Below are 26,721 nucleotides of genomic sequence, written 5' to 3' on the forward strand. Positions count from 1 at the left end.
TTGTTGAATTAATGGATTTGTAAATCCATTCATTCAACAACGGATTTGTAATGGGTTCACCCTATAAAACGGGTGTGGCAGAAGTCGAATTCTTAGCCATAGAGATATAATCTAATATATATATAGTTCTCTTACGGTGGCTCCCAAAGTTTGGCTGTATTTCTTTTCCGCCGGTGGCAACAGTTTTCATTTTAAAAGAAATACTTTGTACAACTAAATAAGATTCTTTTCACAACACTTAAATATTTACTTTATTTTCTTCATATATACAGAGAACAGTCGGCAAAGAATTCTGTTAGGTTAAAAAACATTTCGCTAAAAAAATAACGAATTCTAAAAGAAATAAAAATGAACAACTTAAAAAATAAAAATGCTGTTGCCAGCCATAGAATTTTTTGAAAGTTAACTTAGCAACATAAATCAAAATGATATAGAAGCGCAACTAGATCAAAATTATGATTCCTGAGTGCTTGACATAACAAATCCTTCAATTCTATAAGTGTTGTATCTCTAAATGCCCAGATAATATTGAAATGTACAGGTTTAGAATTTTTTACAGTGAAGAGTTTTCGGAACTTCAGTATTAAAAAAAGTGTACAAAAACTAGACGTTAAGAACGTATCCAATGCGCGAGCAAAGCGAGCATTGGATTGCGAAGCAGTTCCGGAGGTTGGCGAGCGCCAGCGAGCAGGGGGGGGGGGAAGCCTCCTAGTTTATAAAATAATTCCTTAAGTAAATATTATTTTAAATATTTTTCTCCAGGATAACCTGGTTGGCAAGGCGTTGGACTTACGTTCGTGAGAATAAGAGCTCAAAAACAGGGAGCCAAAAACTCATTCAGTCATTTTTTTTATTAATGTTTGTTTGCATGAAATTAGAATAAAATGTTTTTTTTTTTTAATAATATTTTTGATGTTAAATTGTTTTTTTTAAAATTATTTTTAAAAAAAATCTAATTAATCAATTTCTGCTGTTGAGAACATTTTGAGATTAAAAACCTCTTTGTATTTACACATGAGTTTAAAATCTGTGGATTTATGTACCTCACTCAAACTTTCTTTTTGGTAATTTAATATATATGTATAATTATTATAATGATCTGTTTATGGCTTTAATTTCAGCAGTTTAAACTTTTCACAATAGTAAATTAAAAAGAGAATTTTAATAATAAGTGTTGTGTCCATGTTTTTTATGATCTTAAACCTAAGTGAAAAATAACTTCACTTTTACTTTATTAGTGTGAAAGTTCTATATTTCAAAATCAACCATTTTTTTTAAAGTATTTGTGTTATCAGTGTCATGATCATAAATCACGGTGCATAGCGTTTTTAAAAAGTGCCCAAAAGTGCCTATTTCGATTTTTGTTTATTAAAAGCCCTTAATAGTGCTTTTTTTCATTGGGTGTTTTTAAAAAGTACTTAATTTTCTCTTTTCGAAAATGGGATTTTTCTCTTTACCATGTCAATTTTTGATATGTATCATACGAAAACGTGCTTTTCACATTATTCTATTCAAAGTGCCCATAATTCATTCAACCACAATCGATTTCAACTTACTGTCGGTTCATAGAGTATGAAAGCGAAAATCATTTTACATGTCTGATGAAATACTTCTGAGTCCGCATGTGCGTCGACTGAGCTGGGTTCGATAATATTATTGCACCCTGTTGCATTTTGCAAGATATTTTTAATTTCAGGCTTCATTTTCCACCCTCTGATATCGAACCGAAAAATCTCTTGATCATTTTATAAAAATTAATATAATCTATAATATAAGCATTTATTTTGCATTTTGTTAATGTATATAGTACTTAGAATATTTTTTAAGTGCTTAAAAAGTACTTAAAGGATGCTTATTGTTTGTTGAAAGATTTGGCTACTCACCTTGCAAATTATATTTTTGCGTTGGTGTTTATAAATTCAGACCTGCTTTTGAAACATCTTTTTTAGTGTTATCCCACTACTTTTTTTTGTATTATTTTTCTCGAATTGCCCTTTAATTTCTTCAAGTCATTGCTAAAATTCTATGATAAGATATATCTAGTTTTTAAAAAGAATTTTCTATTACAATATTATGTCTGGTGCGGCTTTGAAGGTAACTACACCAGACTAAAAGTCTGGGACTGTCTGCTGCTATGGTAACTAGCAAGAGCATATTTCTAATGGGGATGTGCAGTGGAGGAATGAAGGTGTCGATTGGTTTACTCACGCTGACCTATGCCAAAATTAAGACAAAACGATTCACCCCTATTCTAAGTGACTTTTCCTCCGCCACGAAGCGAGACTGATGTCTTGAGGAATTCTCCTGTAAGCCGCACTATATTTATTATTTTTTTTTTATGTTTCAGGTACTGTTGTCTGCATCTTCGCCGTCTCCTTCAGGTATGTTATGTATATGGATATGTATTGTTAGATTTGTAAAAGTTTGATATGTATTGTAGATCAAAAGTTGAGTTTGAGATTTGTTTTGCTAGCATATATTTTAAAACTTTAAATTAAAATTTATTTGTAATTTTTTTAATATATGATGATCTTGGGTTTTTATCCAAAAGCCTCTTAAGAAAACTGAAAAGAGGTTGCCTAACATTTATTTTTTTGAGAATAATATTTTGTGTTTTAAATTTCATATGAAACATTTGTATTTTTTTAAATATATTAAATATTATGTAGTCTTGTTCATTGCTTCATGTTAGATTTATTTATTTTTATTTATTTATTTTTTTGTAGAGATGATTCATTTATTTTTTCAAAGTAACTAATTTAATTGAATTTATATTTTTAGTGCAAATGTTTGTTTTAAAAATGTCAAAATAAATAAAAAATGGGAGTTTTTATTCAAAAAAGTTTAGAAAACAATAGTTTAGCCTGTTTCTTTAGTTTTGAAAACAATTACTTAGCTTTATATATATGTGAAGAAGCTCTAAGTTACTAACCTAAAGCCTTTTCATCATGCAAAAAGGTCCCAGGCCCGTTAGAGAATCTCTCTTTTAACAGTTTATTAAAGTTCCAAGAATGCAAACACTAAGTGTGGGGAATTGTTTAAATGTATATTAGAGATTTATTGATTTTGCCATTTGGAAGCTTGTTCTCAAGAAATAATTGCAAGACATAATCTTTATTTCTTCGACAATTTGATTTTCTTTTAGTTAAGAATAGAATTCTTAAAATGTTTTTTGTTCTGACGTGAGAGAAAATAACTGTTAAGTGTTGGAAATATTTTAAAGAGATATAGAAAAAAGATCATAGTAAGTACAGTTTTAACAAAGAGTAATAATTGTGTAACTTGCAACAGTTCTTGATAAAAATAATTTTTACACATGAATATCAAATGGCCTTACTAAAAAAACCTATTTTACGTTTTTATATACATATGAATGAGTTTATGCAATAACTCTTGTGTGTATCATACAGTGGAAAGTCTAACATTTAATTAATTTAAAATTGTCTGATAAAATAAATGTTATTAATAGATTAAAATGAATGAGTAAACAGAGGTTAAGATTAACTTTTTCTTTAAAAAATAATTCTTTATTATGAATGAAAATGGATCATATAAAAAATATTAATCGAGGAATAGAATTTAGTTTATTTTTTTATGAAAACAATTCGAAAGAAGATATTATATTTAAAACATGAAAAAAATTACTTTTAAGAGAAATACGATTTTAAAATTTATACTAATCTGTTTATAATTTAAACCAAAATTTACCTGTCTGCTTGCATTTCTTTCAAACACTATTAGTCTATAGTTTATTCCATTTATGGAAGTGTTTTCTTTTTTTTTCGGGGGGGGGGGGAGTTGAGTTTTTTAATAAAAAAAAAAGATATTTGTTTATTTTGATTCTTAAAAAAGGGTTTGGAAACCTGGAAAATGGATCTCAGGATATGCGAGACTTTGTTCTTTAATGTATATATGTATTTTTATATTTGTATATTCTTTACTTAATTCTTTTATAATGGACAATTACAGTCAAATTTTTTTATAATTTTAATGCATTCAGAATCCCTCAAAACTCCCAGAAAACATTTTATTACTTTTCTAAGAAGGCTATTTATTTAGTTATTTTCAATCAGAAAACGCTTACTTTCGTTTTCGCCTGAAACGGGGAGTCACGTGATTATTCACGAACTGACGTCACACGTGTCCATCTGCCGTTCACTTACAATAGCTGTGCTGTGAAAACCAATACGTTCTTGCTTTCGTTTAAATTTTCTAATTAAATCCAACCATTTTAGATGGTCTAAAGCTATCTGTATAAAAAATTGAACCTTAATATCGCTTAATAAAAATTTGGATTTGATATAACGTATTTTTATAATGTTACATTTCAGTGGTACCCACTGAAACATTGTTAATACTTGACGAAATTTTCTAGCTCGGAATATTTAAGATTTTTTAATTCAATAAAAAAAGTGCATGGTATTGCTTATAAATTATGCGTTATAAATACAAAATAACTTCGTTTTTTCATTTTTTAACTATAATCTTAATTTTAATGTATACTTCAAGTTCTTTTGGAAGATTTATTTTCATCTTAAGTGAAAGAAATGTTGGATCAATTTCTTATGTAGAATAAATAGTTTCAGATTTTAAAATGTAGGACAGCATAAGTTACTGATAATTTTTATCTATTTATTCTAGCGTGAATTCAAAGCATGTAATTGTCTTCACAGCAGTAGCCTCTTAAAAAACTTGTGATCCCAGCAAAACTTTAATATATATATAAATATATATTCCTGCAGATTTTATTAACTTTGCTTTAACTGTCTTAATCTATGCTATAAGTATTTGAAATCAAGCATATGCATTTATTTAGTTCTTTATTGCAGAAATAGGAATAAAATTTCATAAATGCATATACAAAAAATTTTCGCCATAGCATAGTTCCTATTTACTCAAAAAATAAAAATATTGAGAAAAAATATCAACGTTACTGTTTATTTTTTAATTATTTAATAAATTATTAAGAATGTGCATTAGAATTTCTTTCCATTTTGTATAAGTTAATTTTTTATTTTTCTTCTCTAGCTTTAGTGAAACAAAAACTTCCAGCTTAATGATATTCGCTGAAATTTTGTGGATAAATAAGTTAATTAGATATGGATAAATGAGAAATTAAGTGAAATTTTAAGTATAACTAGATTATGGTGATGTTGATGGTCAGATATATTTCAATGGACTAGATTCTTGAAAGTGTTGATACGTTTTTGGCTATACCGTATGCATAACCTGATATTTTTTTAAAACTATTTTATTAAATTTTTTTTAATTGAAAATGTATAATGTATTAATTTTACTATTTTAGAATTCTTTATTGCAAGCACTGACAAATAGCTTGCAAAAATAAGGAGAGAAATTAATATTAACCATACTTTATAAATACTATATTGCAGAAAAAGGAATTAAAATTTATAAATTTAAAAATAAAAATAATTTTGAACTGTAACGGAATTCCTATTTAAGCTAGGAATAATAAATATAAGCGTTAATGTGTATTTAAATATTTAATGCATAGTGAAACAAAAAAAAAAAAGATAACATAAACTGCATTAGTAAATATTTACTTAAAAAGAAAATCCTTCAACTCTAGTAATAAATAAATAAATTAAAGAAGCAACATTAAATTACATTATTTGAATTTTTGATCATTAGCACATAGATTGTAACGATGATGGAGTGATATTTTTCAATGGACTAGATTTATGAAAATACTGATTTGTTTTAATGCGATAACGAATTATAAAATCATTCATCCTATATCAAAATGTATAAAATTTCTATCCAATCTGCGACTTATTTTAATTATGTAATTAGGTTGTAATGAAGCATTATTTTAATTTAAAAGTAAATGGAATAAAATAGTATTTTCTATGAACTTTAACACCACTGATTTCAGCCGAAAAGAAATGTTGATTGGCTGTAAAGAGTTTATCATTCATAATCATTTCTTCAGATATTTTAATGATAAATAACAACGTTTGAAGTTTTAAAATCTTTCTTTCATTTTTCACACACTCTCAGAACCGTAAATTTAATTCACAAAATTTTTACTGATAATTTACAAAGGATGTTCATACGATATATGTGATATCAAAACTAAAAGATCATTGAAATAGCTTTAGTGGATGGAGACGGCACGTTTCCCTTCGGCACATTTGACGTCATAACCAATCAGGGGTGTTTTTGATTGCATCACTTACGGAGGCCTTTTGTGGCAATTTAAATGTTTAATAACTAAATAAATTAACATTTGCCGCAAAAAACAATCAGATTTTCGGTTTCAGGGGAGAATTTCCAATAAATTAGGTATGAAAATAAAAAAATTTATGATGTGCTGTAATTGTCCATTTACAAATATATCTTTTTTTAAAAAAATAATAATGAATGTAAATATTTGTGAAGGTAATGAAGAAGAAGAAATTGTGGTTGATGTTGATCTGAGTAATGTGAGTATTTTATGTAACTAACTTTGCTCTTCTAAAACAATTTAATTTTTTGATTGAACTCTTGTATAAGTCAGCATTAAATCTGCATTGAAACAGATTATTGTAAATAATTTAGACTCCATAAGTTCACTATTTATATAATTTGACTTAAGCTGAAATTTTTTAATTTAAAAATTTTTCTTTATTGCATTGCATGGGCAAATAGAGTGGAAAATCCTGCCATAATGTACCTTGCATTATATATTTTTAGTACTTTCTTTACATTTTTTCATCTTTATAAACTACTTTTATTTTTCATTGCAGAGGGATACTATTTTGGTTTCTATTATCTGTACCCGAGGATATTTTTAACCATGTAGATTACTAAAGGAATTTAAAATATATTAGAAAATGAAAAATCTAAAAAATTAACTTTTGTAAATGCCTGATTATTTTTAAAATTTTTTAAATATATTAAAGTATTATCTGAAGTATTTCATGATTTTTTCTTTCAAGTTTTTATTACTTTTAATCACTATTGTAAAAACACATGTGAACTTATCTCATAATATCAAGAAAACTGAGATGGGCACAGTAGGCCATTTCCCTCTATGGGCTGTCGCGCCACTGAGTTTAGTTTTTAATTAGTTTTAATTGGTTAATTTAAGTATGAGAGTTGTGACTTAAGTACATGATAAGTATATTTTAAATGACTCAAAAATATATTTGATTGAAATTATATTTTTTAAAAAATGGGGAAAAAGGAAAGATTTATATTGAAAAAATTAACCATTGAACTGAAGAAAATTCTTCCTTTAGCTTTTTTTTAAAACAATGTTAAACTGCATATTTATATGAATGCATAATAATATAAAATAAAACTACTGTATTGAACAACATATGAACACTTTAATCGTATAACATGCTATGTTTCTTTTTTCCTCCTTATTTTTAACACTCTATAATAGAAAAATTTTACGATTCAGTTAATTATTTATTCACCTTTACTTGATCACCACTGCTCAAGTGTGAAGTAATTACTTTGCTTGTGCATTACTATTTTAGAACAAATATCTAGGAATTTTTGTACAAATTTGTTGAAGGTGTTCAACATTTAAAAGATTAACTTTTAAAAGCTCATTTTAAAATTTTATATCCAGTGTGTTATGTTTATTTAGTAAATTTGTTTTAGAGACTTATTTTAAACAGAATTCCTTGTGTTACTATTTTAATAGTTTAAGAAATAAGTATGATTTTTTTTTATTTATCTTAATTCTAACTTTTTTTCATTGAGTGCAACAAATCATTTTGATAGGTGACGACTGTGTATGATGATGAGTCTATACCCAATTCAGCAAGTTCTGAGCAAAATACTGTGATAAATATCCCGGTTCAATGCAATAACGGTAAGCATTTGTTTAATTTATTTCACTTATATTATCTTTCTAATATATTTCAATTATAAATTTAGAGTATAGTATAGTTAAAAAAATTCATGATCAATCTTTGATTTTTAGTATTTTTTAATGACTTGTTTATTGTTAGCCTATTTATTTTTTTTAATTGCTCCAAAATATGCTTATGTATTTTTGCTTATTAAAACATTCTTTTTTTCTTTTTTTTTTACTGGGTAAGACGATACATGCATTTTACGCATAAAATTTTATATATATATAGCTGTTATATTATTTTTATTAAATTTGAATAATATTATTGTACTCATATGCTTTTTGCCCCATTAAAAACAAATTTTTAGTGTAAAAAATCCTCTTTAAGTTTTTCAGAAGAGTAATTGAAAACACGTTATTGTATTAGAGATGAAATGATTGCTTGGCTTTAATATTAATTTTACAAACATGTATTTTGTTTATTATTGTAAATTGAGAGAATTTATGTCAACTTAAAATCTAGACTTTTTAAGATTTGCTATGAGTGTGATAACCCAATTATTTTCAAAATTTTTTATAAAAATAAATATTGTGCCTATTTTTTGTGACGTATTTTTATTAATTATTTTTACCATAAACAAGACATTTACTGTTGGAATTTCTCTAATTATAACTTCAAAAATTGGTTTGATAAGCAGTATGTAGCATGCAACAGATTATTGCTTTTATGTAGCATGCAACAGATTATTATTTTTCTGCAGTTGAAAAATGGTAAAATTAGTTTGTTTATTATTTGTTTATAAAAAATCTGGAAGTAATTGTGAGAGGATAAAGTATGTAAATGCATATAAGTAACTATCAAAAATGTAAAAAAGAAACATTCTTTTTTAGTAAAGACAACTGATTTATAGTGATTTTTATTTACAATGATGTTAGACATTTGACCATTAAGTATTCAATTAAAGAAATACAAAATTGTTGCTCAAGTGCTTAATGTGTTAATATGTTATTCTAATGTATTATTTACTGCTGTCACTAATTTATGTAAGAAATAGGTTTTAAAAAAATTAGTTTAGACTTTTGGGTATTGTTTTTGAAAAATAATTTTTTGCAGTTATATGAGGTTATAGATCCTTGAATTATTGAAATTATGCAAATGCATAATCTTTGCCGTTGCCTGAATGAGTAATACCACACAAAAGTCTTTGTATCAAATATCACCACATATATTTATTGTGAAGAACAATGTTAAAATAAAAGTAATTTTTTTTCATTGTAAAAAAATGTATTTGATGCAAATTTGTAAGCTTCTTTTTTCTATGAATAAACTTCATAAGGAAGCATTGATTATATAATAATTTTTAAAAAATATGTTCAAATGCTAAAAACTATAGGTTTGTAGCAGTTCATACCAGTTTGGTAAAACACCTTTTTTCTTTATTTAAATGCTCTGTAGAAATATGTATCAGAACATATAAATTATGTTTAATTATAATAGATATCAAAATATGAAAGGAATGAGCTAATTGTGTACTTATTTAGCAACTAAAGGCTTTTCATGGTAAATAAATAATTTGCTGCATTCTCAATTTTTTGTACAATAAATAATTTAATTAAAAAAAATTAATCAAATTGTGTTATGCTTAAATGAGATGAAACTCTCACTTGAAAAAAAATATATTTTGGACTTATAAGCATTATTTTTTAAAAATTGAAAAAAAAAAAAATTGCACTTATCTGAGGTATAGATCCATGAAATATTGAAATTATCAAATACATAATCTCTGCAGTAACCTGAATGAGTAATACAGTACAGAACCCGTTATACGTAAATCGGAAAACCAAAAAACCGGAACGAAATTCCATAAATTTTCCCGCCATCTTTTTTTTTTTAAAAAAAAATTTTTTTTTTCCTCATAAGATTTTAGGATTTTTCTTCTTTTTTGAAAGATGTTTACCTTACCATTATTTTGGAAATAATCATTAGTATATTACTTCATCGTTTTTTCTTCTTTTTAAGATTATTTCCAAATATTTTTTTTAGTTGGGTTTAACAATAAAAAAAAACGGCTTTTTGTAGCGTTTCAGAAAACTGGAAAAATCAGCTATCCGGAATAGCGATGGTCCCGATCGTTCAGGATAATCGGTTCCCTACTGTACCACGCAAAAGTCTTTGTTTTAAATATCACCACATATATTTATTCTGAAGATATTATGGAATATCACCACTTATATTTATTAAAATAAAAGTAAAGATTTTTTTTTTCATTGTAAAAAAAGTTATTTGATACAAATTTGTAAGTTTCTTTTTTGCCATTAATAAATTTTGTAAAGAAGATTATAGATTATATAATAATTTTAAAAAATGTGTTCAAACGCTAATGTATGACTGTAGCATTTCATATCAGTTTGGTGAAATATTTTTTTCTATATTTAAATGCTTTGAGAAAATATGTATCGCAACATTTAAATTATGTTTAATTGTAATTTCTATAGTATGAAAGGAATGAGCTCAGTAGAATACTTATTTAGCAGCTAAAGGCTTTTTGTAGTAAATAAATAATTTGCTGAATTCTAAATTTTATATACAATAAATAATTTATTTAAAAAAAACAAAAACAATTTAGTCAAATTGTGTTATGTTTAAATGAGATGAAACTCTCAGTTGACCCAGTATTTTAATCTTTGCTATTGCTATGTTTTTGGTTATTAATCTAAAGTAAATTCAGAGTTTATGTTGGTTCTCAAAACAAAGTTACTTAATCATATTAAAACACCAACAAAAGCTTTTTAAGTGATGGATGCATTTTACTGTTTAACTTTAAGCAGACCAGTCCAATATGTTATCAAGTTCATTGGTTCTATAGACGAGTTTTTTTAAGAATTTCTCCTGTTACTGTTATGAACTTAAGAAGGACAGATTATATCTAAAATTAAATATTAAGATGTATTTGAGTGAAAAGTGTTGTAAACAAATTCTGTAAATTGTCAGAACTAAATCTCAGGGCTTAAAGCAATTTTAATAAATAGAACAGGTAGGCAATTCCTTGATGATCTAGGTCAGCAGTTCCCAACTTTTTGCGGCTGTGGAACCCTAAATTATCGAGTTTTTTTCGACCAAACCCTGAAATTAAATGAATAATTAGCAATTGTGAATACATTAATTAACAGAAGTCTAATTAATTGTTTTAAAAATATGTTATGATCTAAATTTTATTATATTTTAAAAAGCATTTGCAAATCCTAATTTAATTTAATTGTTATCAATGTTAGTTTTAAAATTGGTTTTTATGTCTGACAGTTGAGTTCACAGGTCTGGAGTACTAGTTGAATTCTTCATTTAATTTTAAAGCACACATAAACTGAAAATGAAAGATCTGTAATATGATTAACTTTAGAATAAAAGGGGAAAAAAGTAAAAAATTTTGAGAAGGCTAATCAGAGAAACATATTTTTTAATTGTTGAATTTGGTTATTTTTATTAGGCGCGAAAATTCTAATAGAATTTTTCATAGTTCATTTATTATATTGTTATTAAAAAAATCGTTTCTTTAAAAAAAATTTCTTCTCAAGCATTTCAGTTAAATAATTTCATAATAATAATGGACATATCAAGTAAATAATGGATTATTAATTAGATGTAAATTTTATTACAGGTTTCTCAAATTATTTTTAGTTAAAAAAATTCCTAACTCTAGATACTCCTACAACCCTTCCACAGAGCCCTAGGTTTCTGCAGAACATTAGTTGAGAACTGCTGGTTTAGTAATAAGTTAATTGGAAACAGTCTATTAGTTAGCTGTAGAGCCGGATTATACCTTTCGTAGGCCCTAGGCATAGTTGTTTTTGGGCCCTCCCCTCCTTCCCCTACTCCTCCCCTCTTTTCAAAATATATGCTAAAATTTTCTTGCATATTTTTTTTTTTACATTTTTATTAATATGGATTTTAATTTACAAATTTGTTTATCGAACTTTATCTGCAATACCGACATACTGCTGATATTGCAGTTGATATCGATAATACCATTATGATTAATTCGATCAATAACTATGTAAACACTTCACGTCAACAATACAACAACAAACCAGCAAAGAAAACAGTGAAATTGATAGTGAGATTAATTACAAGAAATATTTATACTACAAATAGCTTCATAGTTCTCATGATACTACGAGTACTATGATAACTAAGTGAAGGAAATTAACATTGTCAAAAGTAAATCTTTTGAAATTATTTATAAATAAATTTGCAAGGTAGATTAAATGTTTACTAATTGAAAAAAAAATTATTTTTGTCAACAAATTTTTTTCTCCCAAGTTTTTCGTAGGCCCTAGGCACGTGCCTAGTGTGCCTATAGGTTAATCCGGCCCTGGTTAGCTGGAAATTAATCTCTCTAATATAGATTATTCTATAGAGAGCTTTTAATTTTTATGATTTAACTGATTAAATTCATACCACATTATTAGGATTAAATCAAATTTACAATTATAATTTAGTCATCATGAAGATACAATTTTGCAGCATTTGATGTAGTATAAAAATAATTTTAATATTCCAAGCTTGCTCCCTAAATCTGCCATCCCTTCTTTTCTACTTTTGCTACCATTTGTATTTATTGTCCATGTTAATTTATGTAATTAGTAACAGAATCTTCTCAATCCTTATATAAACTATTTATAACTGTTCTTTCTTGTTGGTTATGTTTCTTGTGTGCTTAGGATATTTTATTCTCTGCTGCTTTTCTTTGTATTTAACTTTCTGATGTTTGTATGAATAACAAAATTCTGCCTGTGTTTGTGCATTATACTCTCTATTTTTTGTATTCTTACTTGTATTCTTACTATTCTTGTAAATGTATTTATTACTAAAGCAAAAAGAAACAACTTGCATAAAGCACAAATGAAAGTACAGAAATGGACATACTGTAGCTTCATATAGTACAGTAAAATTGCTAAGATTTTGAATTTAGTTTAAATTCATTTTTTTCCTGTAAAATAAACTAAATTTCTCCAACCTTAAAGACCCTATTGCTGATATTAATAGCTAGGGTATTTATTCTATTTCATATTAATGTAGTCTTACATACATTGAACAAACTAAAAGTATCCTTAAACTTCTACTTAAAGAGCAGAAAGATATATCCAAAATTAAGACTTTAACCGTTCTTACGTAGCTTTACATAGTTGGAATTCTAACCACCGGTTCAAGTTTTTTTCTGCTAAAATCATTCAACACTGATCTTCATCTTAATTTTTGGAGTCATTCCATATTTTGAAAAATTCTAATAATATAGTAGATGATCTTCTTAGTATCTCATCGTTTTTAAAATATTGGGACAAATATTGGGAAATATTTATTTCCCAATATTTGGAATTTGGGTATTCTAATTTAATCTGTTGCACCCTGGATTTCCTCCCAAATTCCCTCTCGCCTGTTTTTTTTTTTATCCCTTCTATTTTTTTATTTTGTTCAATTATGTTCCTTTGTCTACTTTGCCCTTGTTAAACTACTTTGCATTGTCTCTTGAGTTTTTATACCATCATTTGGTCTTTAGACACTGAATAAAGTTCTTATTTACGAAATCAAAACTAAAGTATGTCTTATTTCTTGTTGTTTCTTTTTTGCTTTAGTCTATATAGCACAAAGTCCTTAAATATCTTGTTTTAAACCATTTACACTGTATTATGACTTTTGAGCTTAATAGTAATATGTTATTTGGGCATTTTGCTGAACATAAATATGCAATGCATAGTAAAATGTATTTTACTATTTAGTTAGGTATTTTAATTTACTAAATCTGAATTTTCTCTAACATAGCTTTTTGCAATATTTTATTTCTTATCATTCTTATTTAGTATCATCATCATCATCATCAGTTGGAATTTATTTTCACCTTTCAAGGTGTTTGTTCATGTAATTTTATTATAGTTAACTATTCCAAATTTCATAATCAAAGAAAATTTGATTCCTAGCTGATTCCATAAATTCCACTGGTCTCTGCACAGACTTCAGGCCTGCTATAAAATTTGACTCAGTTGATGAACTAAGAAGTTTAAAGCCTTCTACAGTGGTAACATTGGATCGAGCGACATTTGCTGAACTCCTCTCTGACTTCAAAGAAATCGACTCTTTCCCAAAGTTCGCTGAACAGAATGCCGAAATAAGCGAAATACATCTAACCAGTTTTGATGGCACTATAGCTGCTGTGAAAACTGTAGAAAGTACAAAACAAACTGAGTCTAATTTGATATGTGATGCTCTGAATTCCAATTTAATGAAAAAGGATGGTTTCACAGATTTTGGAATATACCTTCAGCCCTTTCTAGTAATACCTGAAACTTCAGAAAATACTTCTCTTGATTATGATAATAATTCTGATACTTCAACTTCAGCTCTTAGTTTGACTTATACTCAATCTCCTATTATAACTGATAAAAATTTTAACCATTTATCACGTGGGTTCGAAATTTCGTTGGGGCTTGAACAAGCTGCTTTATCTTCACCTGTAATTGTGTTTCCTTCCCAATCTGCTGATATCCCTGAAATTTTGACGTCTTCCCTATTTACTGACATCCCAGAAATTTTGACTTCTTCCCAATCTCTTATAATCCCTGAAATTTTTACTTCTTCCCAATCTTTTATTACCCCTGATATAATTTTCAATCAGTCATCTCAAGGATTTGAGACTTCTGTTGAGCTTGAACAAGTGATCTCAACTTCACCTGAAACTTTGACTTCTCCTCAATCTGCTGTTACCACTGATATAAATTTTGATCAGTCATCACAAGAATTTGAGACTTCTGTTGAGCTGGAGCAAGTGGCCTCAACTTCAGCTGAAACTTTGACTTCTCCTCAATCTGCTGTTACCACTGATGTAAATTTTGATCAGTTATTGCAAGGGTTTGAGGCTTCTTATGATTCTCAGTCAGAAAAGTTAGCCCACTGCCAGAGTCCTGTATCTCAGCCCGCAGCCTGGTGTTCCGAAGATGCAGGGGTTGAAACTTCACAAAATGTAAACTTTTTAAAATGTGTTAATGATGATGTTAGGAAGGGTAAAAAGGAAGACCCGTGTGATCGCGGAGCCATTAAGTTTAGGTGTAGACTGTGTCTAAAAGACGGCTTTTATTCTGCTTATAATGTAAAGCGCCATTGTAAAAATGTGCATAAAATAGATGTGATTAAAAGTTGTCTATTTGAACCTTATATACCTGGCCATCAAGGTGAAAGTTCATCTTTTGAAACTGCTTTACCTTCAATGCTGAAAAACGAATCATCTCAGGTCTATCTTTCGCCATCAAATATGTCTGATCAATACCAAATTGATCAGACTTATTTGATGGCAAGCAATTATCCAACTGATTCATCCGAAAATCCTGATTTTGTGTCACTGCAGGAAAACTTACAGAGTTCCTCGTCTGGTTATGATAGCTCTAATGATGAAAATGAACAAGCAACTTTAACTCCAAGTGTAAGTTTGCCCACTATCCAATCTACAACTGACTTTAATTTTAATCAGGAATCATTGCTTAACGATTGCCAAAGTGCAGTGACTACTCCTTGCATTATTAAAGTTTCTAAAAAGAATGAAGTTTCTCAAAATGTGAACCTCAATATGTCTTCTAAAATTGATTTATCATGTGGTAGGGATAATAAGACTGTTGAAAAAGGAAAAAGAGAGAATATATTAAATCGGAAAGATTTTTGGTGTGAAGTATGTAAAAAAAGTTTTTTGTCTGCGCATACTTTATTGAGCCATTATAAAAATAAGCATAAAATTGATGATTCTGACCTTTCATTTGGATCTCTTTTAAATCACCTACAGCAAAAAGAAAGTTCATATTTGAAAACTGCATGTCTTCCAACGCATGATTCTGAATCATCTGAGTCTTTTTGTGATTATTCAAAAAATCCATCAAGTATTTTATATTCACTACTCTCTTATGAAAATAAGACCCATGAAAGTAGCTTACAATATTTGGAAGCTCCTATTCTTAGCTCACATATTGAAAAGTTAAATAAACATGTAAGTGCAATATCAACATCTTGGAGTCATGAGTCTGTAAATGATGTACCTAGTGTTCCATCTTTTAACAAGATAATTTCTGATCACCCTGTTTATCATCAAGTTGCTGCTTCTACTGTGAACAAAGAAACTTCACAACATATTGAAAAATTAGTTAAACAAGTAAGTTCAATGTGTCAATCGTCATCGAGGAGTCATGAAACTGAAAACGATGTACCCAGTGTTCTATCTTTTAATATGATAACTTCTGATCAGCTTGTACATCGTCAAGTTGCTGCTTCTATCGTGAGCAATAAAACTTCACCACATATTGAAAAAATAGCTAAAGAAGTAAGTGCAATATCGCAATCGACCTCGAGGAGTCATGAAACTGACAACGATGTACCAAGTGTACCATCTTTAACTTCTGAACAGCTTATATGTTATCAAGATCCTGAGCTTGATTTGTCCTGTGATAGTAAAGATAAAGGGATATTTATTAAAGGAAAAAATGTAGTTATTAATAAAGATACAGACAATTGGTGCAAAATATGCAATACATGTTTTTATTCTCCCTATAATCTTAGGCGTCACTGCAGAAATGTGCATAATATGACTATTCCTAAGGGTACTTCTGGCAATCCATTTGGACCTTTTCCATGTGACCTTGACGAAAGTGTAGTTCCTCAATCCACACTTCAGTATAATGAAATTGAAAATCATGTACCTAGTGTTCAATCTCCTAATTTAGAAGCATCTGATCAATTTCAGCAGGCCGTAGATCATCTAACTACTGATTCTACTGAAATCTTTTCTCAACAAGGTCAGGCTACAAGTTTTGCTTTATCTTTATAATATCTAGCAGAGGTCTTTGGACTTTCAAGAGGCATTTCTTCCCCTTTTTCATTGTCTGAAAATTAATTAGCTTTATTTTCTCTGGAAAATAATAATTCTCTTTTTTTTAAAAATTTAAGTAATGAAAACAATACTTGATCTTAAGTTATTTGTTGTTCCAAAATTCAATCAACGAGTTCAGAAGGGGTGAGATAATTGATCAAGAGGCTTAAATCTTATAATAGAACATAAGGTTGTAAACCATATTGAAAATATTGTTGATTGAAGTAGAAAATATTAAGAGACTAAAAGGTGAAGGTGGTGATAGATAAAAGCCATGCAAGGATTGTCCCCACTAACTAAAAGACGATTGACATATGCGAGTGCGTCCTGAAATAGTTTTTAGGTCAATGTAGACTGCAAAAACGTCAATATGCTCCTTTTTTAACAACTCTTATTTTAATAAATTAATCAAATAAATTTTGTATACCTTAATTTATAATTGTTTCCTAGCATGATGTCTACACCTACATATTTTTTGCTCTATTTTCATCTTTACAATTTGATTAGTGATCCCATGTTCTTTAATAGTTTTTCACCTTTTTATGCCTTTTCCCACTCTTCTGAAATCTTCAAACAACATTCGTTTGTGCAAAGTGAATAAAATTTATTTAGACTACTTTAACATTTATTAAAATTTACATAAAAAAAGATAGTAATTATTTTTATTATTTTTTTTTGTATGTTACTTTGAAATATAAAGTCTTACACACATATAATTTTCTTGTATTGCTTCTATTCTCTTGTAATTTTATGTGTAGTTTCATTGTATTCTTCTTGCTGTTGGTTTCTTTCCACGTAAAAGTAGTTTCCTGATGTACTGTGACATCTATGAGCAATATAACTTACTTCGCTTATTATTCATATTATTATTTTGTGTGTATTTATATATTCAGGGTAAGTTAAAATGAATGCCCCAATTTCATAGGTGTTCAAAGCAAAATGTATATGCATGCAGAAGCAAGTTTTGAACGTACTCCTTACAAATGTTAGATAAGTTCTCTTTCTGTTATAATGCATACATCAAGTCTGAAATGTAATCTTATGCAGCAGCATGTCTATATTGATGCTTGCAATAACATCTGTGCTCCAGGCTTTAAAATCGTCCACGTTCGTCCAACCTGGTGGCATATGCATACGATCTTTCACGAACCCTACAGGAAAAAATCGCATGGGGTGAGATCTGGAGATTGTTGTGGTCAAGGCAAAAGTGTATTGTCTGCATTAGATTTGCGACCAATCCACTATTGTGGTAAAGTGTTATTGAGAATGTTTTTCTATCCATTTTTATTTTGATCTTTATTGATGATAGGGGCATTTATTTTAACCTACCTGTAAGTAAATTAGAAGATATGTATAACACAATTCTCTAAGCCACATTAAATTTACATTCTTTGAAGCAAACTAAAATGACTGAATTTGTTGCTGTGTTCTCCCTAAGCGTTTTTAGAAGGGCGGTCTGCCCTATCTGGCCTTTGATCACTAAAATGCACCTTCTTTGCTCTTTTTATAAAAATAAGCCGCAGTCCTTTAAAAACCTAGCCTTTTCACTCCTATTTTATTTTTAAAAGTAAATAACTCACTGTTTAAATAATTACTCTCATAAAATTATCTGTGTTTTAGTTTTAAGTTTAACTCTACTTCCTATTACAAATATTTACTTTGTTAAAATTATTCTCAACTGGTTAAATTTTTATAAGTTTCTTTTTTTTTTCAGGGATGGGGGTATATTAATGAATAAGGGATTTTAAAATTATTTTTTAAATAAACACCTTTTTTTTTTAAATGCACCTTTAAATGTCCATTTTTTCATAATTTTCAGTTTAAATTCTAGAAGAAAGCTATTAAGTTTATCGAACATTTGTTTTGGTTTTATTTTTTTTCTGAAAAAAATTTATGCTCAGAGATTGTCTTTTAGCATCTCTTTAATTATTTTTTATTAACTACAAATTTTTCTCTTTTTTGGATAATGTATGATAATGACTTTTTGAATTATATACATAAATTAGTATTAAAGGGTAATTTAAAAACTAGATGATTAAATTCAGTTATTACACAATTTAGTAATTTTTTTCTGTGGGGGAGTGCCTTTATTTATTCTTAGGGAGAACTCTGTTGCATTCTATTTTTAATGCTTAGTAATTCCAATTTTTGTCTGTAAATAATAAGTACTTAAATGCTTGTTTTTGTGTTCTAAAGTGTTTCAAAATTACTTTTATTCATCTGTTCCAGATATATATTGTGATGTTTAGTAGGTAGATTTAATGATATGCAAAATAATCATTATAATCAAGCTTCTGTTTTGTGCAAAGCCTCATGTTTCAAGGTTAGAATTATAAAGATCCTCTACTGCCTTTAATTAACAAAGTAGACCAAATAATTCTCAATTTCTGTACGAATATTTTTTCTACTCTTTTAATTTTTATAATACAGGGAATTTTATTCAAATTATATTTTCGAATAGCTAGAATAATAAGTCATTTTTTATAAGATTTATCTTATACTGTTTGTATGAAAATGATAATTTAAAAAGATAATAGTAACATGCTATTAGATATTATTGTATTCCAATGTTATAAGGCATAGGCATTCATGACAGTATTGAATGCTCTAAAAACAGTAACTTACTTCAATTATTTAGCTTTTATTTAAAGTTAATAATTAATTTTAACATCAATCCCTTGTTAGGTATTCTTAGTTGCTCAAAGTTAACTTTTTTTAGTTAAATTTCTTTACATATTTGACCTTGTCTGTATGACCGTAAGCTAGTCGAAAAATCATTTTCTGGAACTTCTTCCGAATTCAAACATTGTAATTCTGCTTACCTTGTAAAAGCATGTGATAAAAATTTATAAAAGTTGTTTAACCTCTTAACAGTGATATATACTTCAGAAAAATGAACCAAAAACAGAATTTTTTTTTTACTGTTTAATTTTGTCCTTTATATTATTATAAAAGTTCAAAAATGGTTTTTTGTTACAAAAATAAAATTTTAAATGCAATGACTACTGCATTTATAGTTTTTACATAAACATTAAAAAGTAATGGATTACCCACACTTGTTATATTCAATTAGAACAAATTAAAGAAAATTTTGAAGCTAAATATAATATAAAAACACCTCATTGTGATTTTCAATACATAAATTTTACAAATCTTTTACAGTATAGTATATCCCATAACCCCCACCCGCATTTCCCTCCCTCGACTGAAGTCATAATCGATGAAAAACTAGGACCACTAATGCCATCTATTAGGAGAATAGTGAATTAAGTATCCTAATGTAGAAACGAACTCAGCTCGGACTTCACTAAATAGAAACGTTAATTTTTCTCCTGCCCGATGTCAATTCGAGCATCACAAATAATGCACACCGTAGTTGCCTGAACTGGATTCGGGCGACACTGGCAAGGGGTTAAGAGTATAGTACATGGGTGTTTTTAAAAAGTGCTTAGTTTTCCCTTTTCAAAAATGAAAATTTTTTTTTCATTACCATTTTGAGTTTCGCTGCGTATTATGCAAAAGCGTACTTTTCATATTGTTCTATTCAGCTATTTCATAATTCATTTCGGTGTACCATCTGTCTATGGCGTATGAAAGCACCAATCATTTTAATGATTTGGTGAAATACTTGCGAGTTCGCATGTGCGTATAGTGAGCTGCGTTTAGTGAGATTATTGCACTCTCATGTGCATTTTAAAAGATATTCTCAATTTTAAGCTTCATTTTCTACCCACTGAAATCAAACCGAAAAATCTCTCGATCATTTTATAATGGCTAATATAATCAAGAAAACTGTTCTTTGTGAGAAACTAGTTATTTTATCATGATCATGTAAAGTCTTGGAAAATTATTTTGCATTTTGTTAATGTACATAGTGCTTAAATTTTTTTTTGCCTTGTAAACTTTTTTTTAATTTTGTACTTTGTAAATATTTTTTGCGTGCTTTAAAAGTTCTTAAAAGGTGCTTATTTTTTGTCGAAAGATTTGGCTACGCACCCTGTAGTACTAAAAAATTTAATAAAGAAAAAACAAAAAGAAAACAATTTATTCTTAAAAATAATTTTAGATTTTTTTATTGAAACTATTCACATTATATTGTATGTGCATTTACCTTAAATCCTTAATGTGGTTAAGATAACTATGTATATATAGTATTAATTGAGCTCTATTTTTTTTTTTTTTACTTAAAATAAAAGATGAGTAAAAAAAATTCTGGTAATTAGTAAGTAATTTTTAATGATACTAGTATTCATTAAAAACAGACTATTAAACTCTTATACAGCTTATATGTTACTTTTCTACTTTTTTCCGATTTATTATCTGCTTTTATTTTTTTGGCAATTTTTTCAACTGTCTACCCTCCCGATTTTAGCCATATTTTAGTTTCTAAATTTTGTCAATTTTTCTACTTATTTAAGATGACCTTAAAAAAAACAAAAGTCATAAATTTTAATTAATAAAAACTTATTAACATGATGAATATTATTACATTGAATTTATTAATTTGCTATGAATTTACATTTGCTTCATAAATTATTTTATATGTCATTTTCTCTGTTATGTTATTTTTTGCTTCGTCCTATGTTTTTGAAATTTAAAAACAGGGTGCGTAGCATTTTTAAAAAATGCTTAAAGGTGCTTATTTTTGATTTGCGACTTTAAAAGCCCTTAAAGATGCTTTTTTTTTAATTTGCAGTTTGTAAAAAATGCTTAATTTTCTATCTATTAACAGTATTTTTTTTCTTTGCCATATCGATTTTCGTTTTAAATTTTAAAAAATGCCTGCTTTTCACAATTTTCTCTGCAATATTTATCAGAAACTAGTTATTTTATCATGATTATGTAAAGTCTCTGAAAATGTTTCTAAATTTTATTGATTTTATGCTTATAAATTAAGAACTTTAAACGATAGGGAAAAAAAATTATTACTTCGCAGATCCTAATTATGATGTTTTTTTTGGAAAGTAATTAAAAATATTTTTTGAGTGCGTAAAAAGAACTTAAAAGGTGCTTATTTTTTGTTGAAAAATCTGGCTATGCACCCTGTTAAAGTAGTCGAACTTCAATTATCAATATTGTTTGTTACCACACCTCATTCTGATAATTAATGGGTGGGGTGGGGGGGGTATTTGTGCTTTCGTTGAAAGAATTCATAAAGTTTTTTAAAATGTTCATTTCAAGACAAGTATCAAAATTATTCGCAAATTTTTCAACAAATGGCACAACTCTGAAAATTTTTTTTCAAAGTAACCATATTTGTCCATTATTTAACTTTCCTCCTTTAAAAAGATTTTAATTGAGGACTAGAAATGGAAAACGACCTAAGTCCCAGAAAAGTCAAAGATCATATTTTTGCGGAAAAATGTCCTAAAGACCAATCTAATCAAAGTGAAGAACCCCCAAAGTGCTAACTCCGGTAGTAATAGTCCAAAAATGTGTTGAAAGATTGTGCTGGCTAAATGTGACATGCATAGTGAAGTGGAGTACCTCCTAAGTGGCATCAGTGACCAGTCGCCAAGCATTTTGTTTCTGTACTATAAAAGTAATAATAATAACAATAAAAATAACAAATAACTTCCGATAAAAATAACAATAATTTTAGTAAGGTGTTGTTGACTACGAACCCGATGAAATGAAGAACGCCATTTTAGATGTGAGTGTTTTTCCTTTTCCAACTCTCCCTAAAGATTGTCTCTTTTTGGACTTAGGTCATTATATATTTCTAGTCATCAGTGGATGTGGATGATTAGAGTTTTAATAATTGGAATATTTATTTTATATGAAAAAGTTTTTTTTTTTTATTTCAAGAAATCAATAAAAATATTCTAGTATTAAATTCTTTTCTTATAAATACAGATTGTCTAATTTTTGAGAAAATCTTTTTACAAAATCTGAATTATTTATTTTACATGGAATCAGCTTAAACTGATCCTCAAATATTGATATTTTTAACCTTAAAAATGTTTGATCTATAAAAATTTGTGATATAGAAAATTTCAAAAATTTTAATAGGTATAAAATAATAAAAAAGACAGCATATGACTTTAGAGATCAAGATAGTTAAAGGTGATTTGAAGAATAAGAACATTTATTTACATTTATCTTTTTTCTTTCTTTTTTTTTATTATGTATGAATATATTTTCAGTAATAATATTCATTTCCACTTTTTAAAAATTTAATACAAAATTGATGTTTAATACCAATAAAGAGTTTTTTTTTTTTTTTTTTTTTTTTTTTTTTTTTTTTTTTTTTTTTACAGATGAAAATTCAGAAACGGTAAAAATTGGTTCTAAAGAATACCAGAGAGGTCAAGGGTCATTCCATGTAAATGACAAGCAAGGAGGTAAATTATTTTTTGTATTAAAATATTTTATCTACTTAATATTGAAATTGTATTTAAATAAGTTAATGATTTTTGTATGTCAATATGGTTTTTTTTTGTAGGTGAAAACTCAGAAATTATAAAAATTGGATCTAACGAATACATAAGAGGTATATATATAAAAGTAAAAATATTTGTTTTCCATTAATAGCCATGACAGTCTTTTTTTTAAATATTTTTTTTTCTTTTTAGGAAACAGTATATCCATCTTAAAAAAGGTACGTATATGTTGCACTCGTGTTAAAATTTTAATTTCAAACTGCATATTTAAATACTTTATATATATTACTCTGACAAAAACTGAGTTTTAATTTTCTGGAAAATTAAGCACGTAACATATTTTAAATTTCATTCTTAAAAAACTTAATTTTAATATGCTTGTATAAATTTTATATTCAAAATTAACAGTTTGTTTAAAAAAAAATTTTTATGTTACATTGATGTGTCAATGTCAAATCTTTATGAGAATCATCTTTATAGTATATTAAAGTGATTCTGCTTAACTTTGGAAAGTGCAGGTCCTTAAGAACCAGGACTTCCAAATTTCATTTCATTTTAGTTCATTTTAACTAAAAGCGGAACCCTATTTTAAATATGAATTCTCTGCCTCTTATCTATTAATGCGCCCATTCATAATTATTTTATCTATTAAGAAACAAAACAGTGTATTTTAAAGCAATAAAAGAGTTATATTTGATCAATCAAGGTTTTTAAATAGATCTAACTCGTGAATCAACAAAAAGAGATGATGTACTCAAAATTATTGTAATTTTCTTTAGCTACTATTAGAGAAGGAAATTTTTTTTTGTTTATATATTTAATGTTTGGTTGTAATTTTGCCCTCACTATATTTTTTTCCTCGTGTATTCTAAGTTTTTCTTACCCCTTATTATCGTTAGTTATATATATTTGCCCACACTATATTCTTTTATTTTGTGTGTAAGTTTATAAAAAAATAAGGTATCAGATGTTCCAGGAGATGTGTAATAACTTTTTTTTAACCTTTCTTTTATGATTTTTGGCATATTTGATGCATTATAGCTTGTAAGTGAAATCACTGATATGAAGTGATTAAAAAAACGCTTCGAGTTTCAAATGAATTTTGTCATTAAAAACTCGAAAACACAGCAGTAATGAATTAATATTGCCTAATTGATATTTTGTCTTACTTTTAATTGTAAATTAGTTTTAATAAGTGCATTTTTAGTTGAATATCTTAAAGAACTTCAGTTTATTTCTTTTCATTTCAAACTATGTCCTTTTTTTACAGGCGTAAAAAGTATTAATGTTAGATGGTGAAAAATTGAAGAATTATAATGTGTTTATACATTAAAGTAAAATAATTCTATCATTAAACGAATTTTAACATTTTATGATTCAAAAATATTTCAAATTTGTAGAAAATGACCCTGGCATTCTTTCAAACTTAAATTACTTTTAAAAAAATTCATCACAATTTGATATTTTCAGGATATTTTTACGTGGTGTTATTTTATTTCTTAGTAAGTCTGATTTGACCCACCAATTGAAAAATGTGCTTTTTTTTAATGAAAAATCATTGTGTGTAGTTAATATATAGTCTGTACTATAATTGAAAATTTCCTGAAAAGCCTGGAAATGTCGAAGATTTTTATATCTAAAATTAAGTAAGGAGCTCTATGTTTAAAGTCAGTTCATAACTTTCCTGCTATGAGAGATTGGTTTCTTCCTTGCATGAGAAAGTACTAGTGTGTAGTGACCGGAAAAATTCTGGTGTTTCGGAGTTGAGACACTAGGAGGGTTAGCTTGTCAGTACTACAACAATATATCAAGCATATTAAATCTTATTACAACTTGTAACTTTTCTCTCAAATGTTCAATTGGGAAAAAAATTATGATCATGTTCACTTTGATGTAAATAAATTATTTTTTACCCCTTACGACTTTCAACTGCTGATTGATATTATGTATTAACTGTACTCAACAAACTCTGATCCTTTTTTTTTTTTTTTAATTCCAATTTTGGATAATAATTGTGAGGATTTATGTGTTTCTTTTCTTTAGTAAGAAAGAGGTCGACATTATATTTTATATATTAACTGATTTTCTTAACTAGATATAAAATAAAGATATATACAGTAAGATAAACATGTTTATAGGGGTAGAAATTAAGAAAACTTACATGCTGGTCTAAAGGACTAAACAGTAACTAAAACACCCTGTTCTGTTAAATGAATAATTTATAGATGAAATAAAATAAAATTAAACAGTATAAATTTCTAAATTTTTGCAATTTGATTAAAAAAATATGAATGATGCTCTTTGCTAATTGAAGTTTTATCATAAGTTTTTAGTAAACAAGTTTAATGTTGCATATTTGCGATAAGTAGAGCACTATGTTTAAACATTAAAGGTAAAAAGAAAAATTATTAATCTGGATAAAAAATTACGAGGACTGTAATATACACAATTAGATGTATGATATTCACCTAAGATTTTGTGATAGAACATATTAAAAAATAAATTACCATACCCTTTATTCAGAGTTGACATTAATTTACTATAGCCTAGACTATATAGACCTAGACTATAGTCTTGACTATAGCCTAGAAGACCACTGATTATTTCATAAGAGTTAAAGTCTATTTTTAAAGGTACTCAACCATTTATTTTGTGCCCGGCATAAAACTATTAATGGATATATATTTTTTTTTATCAAACCTTTCTCCCTGTATACAATTCCATAGCTGCCAACTCTGCTGGATTTTCCCAGTAGGCTACTGAATTTTATCTGTTTTTCCTGGTCTACTGGTTTAATAAAAATTCTCTTGGTTTTTGTACTTTTTAGAAAATGCCCTAAAACTGTGTTAATTAAAAAAAAAAAAATCCCTATTGAAATGGAATATTTGCACAGATTATTGCTTGCTTGAATATTTAAATAAGTATATTGCTAATGCATAATGAAACATGCCTCATTTAAGTAAGTCAGTCTAAAGCTTCTTTTTTTCTAAAATGTTCAGTTTATTTTTATTCAGAACTCCCCTTTTAAATTAATTTAAAAAAATCTCATAGCTGTCTTTGATGAATTAAATGCCTATTACTATTCAAAATTATGAGTTAACATAATACACGACATTTTCAAGTTTTTTTAATGTCAATCATAACTGTAAAATATTCATCACATTATGCGACAATTATGAAATTTTTATTTCATAAAATCTACTGGATTTTTTCCTAACCATGTTGGCAGCTAATTCTAAAAAGTTATAATGCCCTCAAAAAGTCTGTATTTTGTAAAACTGATTTTAAAAGAATCCTTTAGTTGCATTTTGAAAATACTTTGTAAATATGGGGTTAAAAAAAAAAAAAACTTCAGCAGCTTCTTGCTTTACGTTGCTCTGTTTTAAAAAATAATTAGCAAAACTTTGTTTAAAAAAGAAAAAAGAATCAGCTGCAACTGCTAAACCTCACTCTGCTTTTAAAAAGATCCATATGGATTCTCATAGAATGTACTGTTTCCAAAGATATCTTGGGTTGCTGCCAAAATAAATTCACTCATTTTGTTGCATGTGATTTCTATATTTCATTTTCTTTTTCTCCAGAATTTCTTCTGCATGCACACATTTTGACTGTTATTTTTACAAGT

General features: G+C 27.4%; 1 protein-coding gene across 11 annotated transcripts in view; it reads left to right on the forward strand.

The window, feature by feature from the left end:
- The window catches only part of LOC107454790 (uncharacterized), a 130,767-nt gene that overhangs the window by 64,375 nt on the left and 39,671 nt on the right, over nucleotides 1-26,721 (forward strand). For 8 of the 11 annotated variants that reach the window (XM_087159916.1, XM_016072086.5, XM_087159920.1 and 5 more), the window contains 7 exons: nucleotides 2,348-2,381; nucleotides 6,403-6,446; nucleotides 7,741-7,831; nucleotides 13,787-16,639; nucleotides 22,974-23,057; nucleotides 23,159-23,206; nucleotides 23,289-23,314. In XM_087159916.1, the coding sequence (XP_087016042.1) occupies nucleotides 2,348-2,381; nucleotides 6,403-6,446; nucleotides 7,741-7,831; nucleotides 13,787-16,639; nucleotides 22,974-23,057; nucleotides 23,159-23,206; nucleotides 23,289-23,314 (3,180 nt within the window). The remainder of the gene's footprint in view (nucleotides 1-2,347; nucleotides 2,382-6,402; nucleotides 6,447-7,740; nucleotides 7,832-13,786; nucleotides 16,640-22,973; nucleotides 23,058-23,158; nucleotides 23,207-23,288; nucleotides 23,315-26,721) is intronic. The other 3 variants (XM_087159922.1, XM_087159921.1, XM_087159923.1) reach the window with 1 other exon arrangement.

The sequence above is a fragment of the Parasteatoda tepidariorum genome, chromosome 3 (genome assembly GCF_982258835.1).
Source record: "Parasteatoda tepidariorum strain Cologne lab strain chromosome 3, Ptep-v5.0, whole genome shotgun sequence".
NCBI lineage: Eukaryota > Metazoa > Arthropoda > Arachnida > Araneae > Theridiidae > Parasteatoda > Parasteatoda tepidariorum.